A 9,334-nucleotide genomic window follows, 5' to 3' on the forward strand; every position below is an offset into this window, starting at 1 on the left:
AATTACATCATTCGTGGTTTATGCAGCATTTCGGAAATAGGATGTAATTTTCAGAGAAATTTAATGCAACAATTTTTTTTAGATTCGTTTCTTTAATGCATGTATATAGTAAAATGCATTAATAGATTATACATAATTATTATTAATATATCTTTAGTTGTAGAGGCTAAAATCAACGTTTTCACGTATATAGCAATGAAAAGACATTACTATTTTATTTAAAGTATCTTATTTTAAGAAAAAAACTGGAAATTTGTTGGATCGAGCAATCCACAAAGAATATTGAGAGTCTGTGCATTCTGAACTGAGAATTGCTTTGGTTTTGTTTCTGAATAGTCCTATCAGTCATGACGGTTTTTGTTCTAAATATAAATATATTTTAAGAGAAAGAACTGGTGAATTGTTGAATAGATTTAGCGAATAGAGAACGATTCAGGACCTCTCTCTTTTGCCCGGTATTACCTTAGCGGACGATGAGGAATGAAACCAGGACGCTGATGAACGAGGAAAAGTACTCGAGACTTTAAAATCAACTCAATTTTCGGGTGATGTTTCGCTATCGTTAAATGCTATTTTTTAACCTCTTGACTTTTCTCGAATCGAGTGAGTAAAGATTCGATGAGATGGCTAAGAACTTTGGCGAGATATCCATCTGGCGAACAAGTTTTAGCAATAATAATAAAAAATAGAATAAGAATATCACCTTAATTTTCTTCTTGGTCAATAATAAAAACACAAATTTTTTCAATCAAGACAATTTCAGGTCCATTTTCAAAGTATTGTACCACAAAATTTTTTTTGGTGATATTAAAATTTGTATCAGAAATAAATTAACAAAATCTTAAACTTTTCTAGATATAGTTCTATCGCTCGTCTCAGTTTTTTATTTAGTTGTACATTTCTTATTGCAAGAGAAAGAACTGGTGAGTTGTTGAATCAATCGATTCAGAAAGGCTTCCGCAGAGTATACAGCTTCCGCAGTAAAGATTTAGTAGTGTAAACAGATGGCGGTTTAGTTGCAAACTACTAGATTCAAAATAGAAATATTATAATTAATTATTATTATAATTAATTATAATTATAAATACATTTTAACAATTAATTATTTTAATTATTATATTAATTTAATTTATAAAAATACTGAAGGGGAATATTCGAATGTACACCAAAGAATTTTAAAAGTGAAATTACTGAAAAAAAATTGTGAACTATTTAGTAAAAGGAATGATCTACTCAAAGTAGCAGAGTTTAAGCTTGATTGACAAATAAACTAATTAGCACAAAGCACTCTACGTAGTATAGCTTTTAAATACTTACTATTAATATATTACGCCATTATATATCATGATACAATACAGTTTTGTGAATACATTTTCTATTACAAATATTTCTCTCGGGTTTGGTAGTGCATTTGTGGAGGACAACCGAGCGTTCTGTTTCAAGCTCCCTGAACAGGATTCAGTATTGACTACCGAACTCTTCGCGATATTCAAAGCTTTATTTTACATCACAACACAATCCTTCAAAGAATGGTTAATCTTGACCGATTCTCGAAATTCTCTCTAATGTTTCCTGGAACAGAAGTTCAACCATTCCTTGGTCACCTACTCACGACTATTGTGTTCTTATATTGGTATACCGGGAAATGCGCGCGCGGATAGTGCAGCAGTTAAATTGGCAGCCTCCTCTCCCCTCCCATCACGGTTCCTTGTGTCAATAATGACAATATCCCATTCGTTTCTTATTTCACAAGAAACGAGGTACAACGTTGTTGGTCCCAGAAGGCCAACTACAGCAGACTCTTTGAGGTAAAAGCTGATTGTTTCTCCTCTCTTCGCGTTCCTTCCTTTTATCTCCATGCCATAGCTTTGAATCGACTGAGATTGGACCCGTGAGTTTTGTCACCGTGCCTCTATTTCAGTCTACCACATACTGAACGACTATCCATGTCTAACCCAGATTAGAACTAAGTATGGCCTGCAAAATTTTATAAAAGCCTTAACAGGAGAAAATTCCTTGGATTTCTACGAGAATTCGATTTGCCCTTCGATTCTTGCTAGATTGTACCCTATGTTAAGTTTAGTGTTACTAACCAAATAATCATTACCACTTCGGTATGGGTGCTGAGGTGTGCTATCTGGATAAAACCTTTACTTCGTTATGGTTGTGTTTGTAGTACTGTATTTGTGTTCATTTTTAAATTGTATATACATTATTTATACCTTAGCCCCCATATTTGTGTTATTAATTTTATTAATTAACTAATTTATTACTTTATATATACATTTTATGTCTAAAATAACTCCCATGACACTATCAAATGCCGAATAATATTGCTCAACAATAGGCAGAGAGTACGGTTCTAAGAAATTCAATCAAGAAAATATCATTTAATAGTTTGTTTCATGCTTTCTATTAAAAAAACTTACCTGCATACTTCCAACATTGAAAATTTTAATAACAAAGTGATCCAAAATGTATGAGCATTAAAAAACCTTTTCGCGACTGTACAACTGTGCTTCTTTTATTTGCATGAATTTGTTTATTTGAAAAAGGTGATATTAAAATTAGGGTAGGGGCTAACATGAATATATAATAGATAAAAGTTGTATAAAAAAGATAAAAACAAATAAGTATAAATAATTTCTTTTTGGGTTAGTATGGGCAGGTAGGAATAAGTGGTTCAATATGAGGATTTTTTAGGTTTAGAGAGCTTTTACAAAATTTATAATTTTAGATTCTATAAAAGTAGCCGATCTCATGAAGGAACTCATCAGCCTGTCGCTCTTGTTTTATATAAATACAATTTATCGAAATACCATATTTCCAGTTTGGATTTCGAAATTTGTCCAAGTTGCGATAATCCACCAAGTGCACGAGTATCAACGCTTGTTGAAAAGGCATTCGAAGAGAAGAAATACTGCCCTATAATATTCCTGGATATCTCACAAGCTTTGACCGGGTATGGCATTTGGGATTAATATACAAAATGAGCAAATTGCTACCGTGGAATTACTGTCGACTGCTGGAATCATATCTTTTTGAAAAATAATTTAGAGTCTCACATGAAGGGGTATTCTCAATACTTAAACCTATTTGGGCTAGAGTTTCATAGGGCAGTTTCTTGGTACCACTCCTATATCTTCTCTATACTGCTGGTATTCCAACAACAAAAGATATAGTACTTAGAACATTTGTTGACGACACAGTTATAATGGCAAAAGTATAAGTAGCAGTCAACAAGATCCACAAATGGACTAGAGATTGAAAAATACAGCTTAACTGGAGCTACCAAATCTGTCAACGTAAATTTCGAATTGCGGCGAAATGGCAAAAACCTAATTATATCACGGATGTTCGATTTCTTAAGCAGAATCAGCTAAATACTTAATAACAGAATATATTTCAATGCTAGATTAAATTGGAAACATCATGCGAGACAAAAAGCAGAACAGATTAGACTTAAAGTCAAGCAACTGTATTGGTTATTCAGATGATATATTCTCAACTTGAGCTAAAATCAAAGATATTGGTTTATCAGTCAATGATAAAGCCTATTTGGACCTATATGGGCTTCCACTAAAATATAAATCCAACTAGTAATCCAACGCACCCAAAACAAAGTTCTACAATTAATTACCAATGCTTATCGCTATATAACGTTATCACGTTACGAACAACTGATCTCGGAATGAAATGGATATACGAAGTGATCCAAGATTCTAGTCTTAAAACACGAAATAAGATTGTTAAATCACTGCAACGTGGAAGCAATAAAGCTACTGGACAACACGTAGGAAATCAAAAAATTGAAGCGAAGCAAACCATACGACCCTGTTTAATGTATGAGTGTATTCCTAACGTTAGCTTAAGTAGATTAGTTTTATTTTATTTCGGGAAATACATACTGATATGTTAATCCCGTAATAATTAATTTGTTTATAGACTATTTAATATAAAGTGTAATTAATAAAAAAAATATGTACCATTCTCTTCTCGGACATACTCGTGGGTGTTTCGGATAATTTTCAAATCCATATCCTGCCTTAAAGCAACAAAGCTGTGATTTCTTCACTGGGGATTCCAAAAGGGCCAAATTTAGCAATCTCGATTATTTTTGAACTAGCAGGAAGTATTTTTGAAGAAATTTTTCAAATTAATGGTCTAGCAAAGTATTTAGAACTTGTTGGCTTTGGAAAGTAAGAGTAAGCGAGGAGGACAAACTAGTGACCAAGACATCATTGACTAAACAGCTGTTTTAAAATATACATGTGACGTGCTAGGTTTCCAAAGAGTCCATCTCTTAGATTTTACACTTTACTAAATATATTATACTACTTTCTAAAATAAAAAAATGATTTTTTAAAAATTTGAACCTCACCTATTCTCTTAAAATAGAAGAGAGTCTCGTGTTATTTCTCTTTTGACTTTCCTCCTTTCAAACTTAATCATCCTCTCCATATTAATTTGGTATATTAGTTAAAATTAAAATATTTCATTTGATATTCCTATAATGTAAATAGTTTTATGATTTTTTTAAATTGTGTAAGGTTGTGTATAAAGGAAAATGATTTTGAAATTAAGATGAAATATTTTTAAGCAGCTGAATATTTCTTGACTTTGATTTTGGTTTAAATTATATTATATTTGTAATATTTACATATTTATAAGGTTAATGAGCTGAGACATCACCAGAAATGATAGATATTTACTTATGTAATAAAAAAAGTTTTGATAAACATGCAGTAGAATTATTGTTATTTTAATAAACAGAGATAGACCGCGAACATCAGTCAATTTGTTATAGCAGAATTAGATAGTAACACTCTGTCATTCTATTCGATTGAAAACAACTAGTTGAGTGTTAAAAAGCAATTTTCAAGTCAGTTGCGGACGAGGATCAAACGGTGAATAATCTGCAATGAGTTTGGCAAGCCTGTCTATTTTAACTTTGTTCATTCTCGAACTACAATGCGGCGAATCGGCGAGAATTCTTGGCGTGTTTCCACTAGCAGGCAAAAGTATGAATATTCTTTACAATCGATTGATGAAGGGTCTCGCTGACGCTGGGCATGACGTTACTTCAATAAGTTCGTACGAGAACAAGTTGCCCATCGTCAATGGGAGTTATACGGACGTAATACTTACAGGATTTGCTGAAGACTATGAAGGTGAGTTAAAATATTAACATAATATTTTTTAAAATATTTTTGATGCTTTTGCAACTATTATTTTTTAAATTACCTTTTAAATTAGATATGCATGGTATCTTAACTAACAAGTATGAATTTATTACTATTGTTCTATTATACTTGATTCGGACTACTTAAGCTAATATTAAGAATCATACTTACATTATATGGGTTAGTGATATTAGAATTCTTTCAATCTTTAGCCATTATGCCGCAACCTAAAATTGGCATGGAGAGATTTTGAACTATTAAGCTGTATTTTCCAGTGTCTAGAACATATTTTGTTGACTGCTACTTGTATATTTTCTCTAACGCTAGGGAGAGATATGCCTTATTCTACAATAACTGTGTCGTCAGTAACTGTTCAAAGTATTTTTTTTTCGTTGTGAGGATATTACCAGTTTAGACCAGATACAGGAGTAGCTCAAGACATCATTCTACGAAACTTTAACTGAAATGTTGACAATGTCCCCTCAGATGAAACTTGAAATTTTCGTTCCAAAATATACTGCTTAAATGCTTGTGAGACATCCGGGAATATTGTAAGGCAGTATTTCTTTTCAAGAAACGCCTTTTTTATAACCTATGTTGCTCTATGTACTAGGTCGATTTTTGAGTGGTGACTTCGATATACAAACTGGAAATCTGATATTTCTATAAGTAGTTTAAAACACATTTTAATAGCAGCTTTTCTAATAATGTGGATATTGAGGACTCGACTTGTTCTGCCGGTTTTTCACTTAACTAAACATTATATCTCATCGTGAAGTTGTATCAAGTTACAGATTAAGTATATTTGTTGCAATTATAATTTTGTGCAAATTATTTTGCTGATATAAAGGTTTTGGACGGTCTAAAAATGTGATCCGAATTCTTTTGTACTAGGTTGCTTATTAGCTCTGTGAATTCTTTCAAAATAATTAAAACACTAACTAGTTCGATTATTACTGTCTATCGTAGTGGAAATTAAATATTAATTCAGGGAATTGAATAAGAACTAGAATAATATATCGCTGCTTTTTCTTGAGAAAATTACTTTTAAAAAATTACTAAGCTTTTAACTAATACTCTATGTAATATTTTCGACAGAATTTTCCAATGTAATCAAGCTTATTATATACATAAAATAAACCTAATAATAAACTATACGTCGAATATAATAAAATAATTGTTTTGATACATCCAAATCAATTGTGTTGTCAAAGAGAGAGACAAAGGACTTATTTTAGCACAACTGTATAAGAAATATAATAAAAGATGAGACGACACATAAAGCACCGAATATTCCAAGAATACTAAGATTATCGTTCAGCAAATTCGTGACTACATATTTTGGAACATTCTTGGCATGTTTCAAAATACAATATCTCGTAAACAACAGAACGATTAATACAGTATTATGTCATATATTATTGCAATTTTTTATACTCAATTATATATCCAAGAATGCTGTGAAAGAAAAAATATCCTCGTTTCATAATCTTTTAATTTTAATCCCATTTATTGAATCCAAAAGCATACACCATTGAACTGATAAAATGATAATTTTTTTTGTTTTTATCGTTTAAGAAGCTGTGTTTAAAAAGACAATAAATTATCATCTTCTTTACTAGTGCTGTTCTTCTAACTCCCAATGCGTTTGAGTTGAGCACTGCATGAAAATTATACCATATGTTGCAAAACCATTGAGAACATACTAGGAAACATTAAAATAGGAAGTGCTATCCCACCGGCCAATTTCTTCAGACACTTCTGACTACTACTTACTCCGACATACGAGCAGAAGAAACCTAAAAATTGACCAATTCGTTGATAGCATCCAAAGATATATCGTTCTTAAATTATCTTAATATTAATTAAAATAATAACATACATTCTAACAGTTTTTCACAATAAAGCTTCAAATTTAAAAATAATAATAATTAAATAATAATTTTGACATACTAACTGGTTTAATTTTTACAGCTCTTCTGGATAGAGGACGTTTTCTGGATGCCCATGAATACTATCCGATTTCGACTGTGAACGACTATTTCAATTACGTTTTGTTCATATGGAATAACACGTTTAGGCATCCCAACGTCCGTAAGATGCTAAACACGTCCCAAAAATTTGACCTAGTCTTGACTGAACATTTATGGAACGATTGTATGGAAATATTTGCGCATATATATGACTGTCCGGTAGTTATGTTCACTAGTATGGGTGGTGTAAATCCATGGGTTAATGACCGAGTCGGAAACTATTTACAAGCATCATCTGCTGCACATTTTTTCATGTTGGGAGATTATTCTAAAGGCATGACTTTTATTGAGAGAATTCAAAATTTGGCCTACTATCTTTATGATTATTATCACAAATATTTCGTAATAATCCCTAGCAATAACGCAATTCTCCAAGATAATTTTCCCAATCCTCCCGATGTCTCAACTTTTGATGAAAAAGTTTCGATAGTTCTTCGCGGATCACACTCCAGTTTAAGACAACCCATTCCTCTAGCCCCTAATACGGTGGAAATAGGAGGTTTCCATATCGATCCTCCAAAGAAACTGCCTAAAGATTTACAAACCATCTTGGACGGTGCTAAAAATGGAATTATTTTCTTTAGTATGGGATCCCATGTGAAAAGTAGAGATTTTTCAGAAGAGAAAAGGAGGATATTCTTGAATGTATTTAAGAAGCTGGATCAGATAGTTTTATGGAAATTTGAAGACGACAATCTGCCTGGAAAACCTGATAATGTCCATATAAGGAAATGGTTGCCACAGATGGATATTTTAGGTGGTATTATTTTCTTTCGGTGATAAATGTATATTAATTATTATGATTTTTTTAGCTCATCCAAATATCCGTCTTTTTATCACTCATGGCGGTTATGGGAGCTTACAAGAAACAATCTACCATGGAGTTCCAGTATTGACAATTCCATGTTTCCTGGATCAATATAATAATGCTTACCTCGCTGTTCAGTTGGGATATGCACTGAAACTCTCCTATAATGATAAAAATTTCAACGAGGACACATTATATGGTTTGATACAAGAACTGTTGAACAACCCCCAGTACAGAGAAAATGCCAAGACTAGATCGAGATTGTTTCATGATAGACCAATGAAGCCCTTGGATACTGCAATTTACTGGATCGAGTATGCTATAAGGAATAAAGGAGCTCCCCATTTAAAACTGTCCACGTTGGATATACCATTCTATAAGTTATATAATATAGATATTTATTTGTTCTTCATTGTTAGTGTATTTATAGGTTATAAAGCATTGTTATATATTGTTCAATGTTTTGCGGATAGTCTAAAGAAAAACGAATGCAAAATTAAATCCCATTAAAATATGTATCTAAGACTAACATTAGTTGTAATTTTATTGTTGTATTGTAATTTTATTGTTGTATTGTATTTTTATTTTTCGGAATTCAAACATTTATTTATATTACATTATAGTATTACAAATAGTATTTTTCCATGAAATACATCTGATATTCAAAGTTTACTGGCAATAAGAAATAAATAATTAATTTTTGAAATATAAAAAGAATTACGACTGAAGGATTTGGTAGAGGCATAAGAGTTTTATTTTATTTAAAAAAATTAAAAATCAATGTAAAATATTGAATTGTGAAAATAAAGCAGTAATTTTATATCCTGTTTTAAATATTGTTTCTATTAAGTTCCTGATCATTAAAAATGTGAACTAGTATTAAGTTTATTGCGTCAAAATATTAATTGAGTAATATATTAACTGCTGAATAGAAAAATAATATGTTTGTTACAACATGAATCTATTCATATGGCTTTTCGGCTACGTAAAATCAATATCTAGGTGTTCTTAGGGAATATTTACAACAGTAATTAAAGCACAATCAATTATTAAGTAATTAAAGTGAAGAAATTAAACGATACCGTGTCGAGATTCTTCATTAATTTTAAATTCAAATGACTTTAACCTCACACTATAACTAAAAATATTTTTGTATCCTCTAACAACATGATTAAGAATTTTGGAGAGGTTATTTGTGTCCTGTATATATTTTTAAAATATTGTATAGATTTTGGTTGATATTGCAATATGATGATGTTAGTTTTTGGATATTATTCGGTAAGTGGATATAAATTTGATAAGCAGGTTTT

The 9,334-nt window shown here is 31.2% G+C and overlaps 1 protein-coding gene across 1 annotated transcript; it reads left to right on the forward strand.

Annotated features, from left to right (window-relative positions):
- Positions 1-4,759: 4,759 nt before the first annotated feature.
- LOC143196433 (UDP-glycosyltransferase UGT5) lies at positions 4,760-8,858 on the forward strand. The gene is made up of 3 exons (XM_076404110.1): positions 4,760-5,171; positions 7,158-7,973; positions 8,029-8,858. Exons 1-3 carry the CDS (start codon positions 4,922-4,924, stop codon positions 8,532-8,534), a joined length of 1,572 nt encoding a protein of 523 aa, XP_076260225.1. The 5' UTR covers positions 4,760-4,921; the 3' UTR covers positions 8,535-8,858.
- Positions 8,859-9,334: the final 476 nt, after the last annotated feature.

This window comes from Rhynchophorus ferrugineus, unplaced genomic scaffold (assembly GCF_030347505.1).
Source record: "Rhynchophorus ferrugineus isolate W39M unplaced genomic scaffold, kcgeb_rfMv2 rfM1, whole genome shotgun sequence".
Classification (NCBI taxonomy): Eukaryota; Metazoa; Arthropoda; class Insecta; order Coleoptera; family Curculionidae; genus Rhynchophorus; species Rhynchophorus ferrugineus.

What these genes read in the sequence shown, in the direction of transcription:
- LOC143196433 (XM_076404110.1), top strand. Translation starts at nt 4,922, where the DNA reads ATGAGTTTGGCAAGCCTGTCTATTTTAACTTTGTTCATTCTCGAACTA. An exon ending in ATTTGCTGAAGACTATGAAG is followed by an intron (nt 5,172 to 7,157) that starts GTGAGTTAAAAT and finishes TAATTTTTACAG; the next exon opens with CTCTTCTGGATAGAGGACGT. An exon ending in GCCACAGATGGATATTTTAG is followed by an intron (nt 7,974 to 8,028) that starts GTGGTATTATTT and finishes TGATTTTTTTAG; the next exon opens with CTCATCCAAATATCCGTCTT.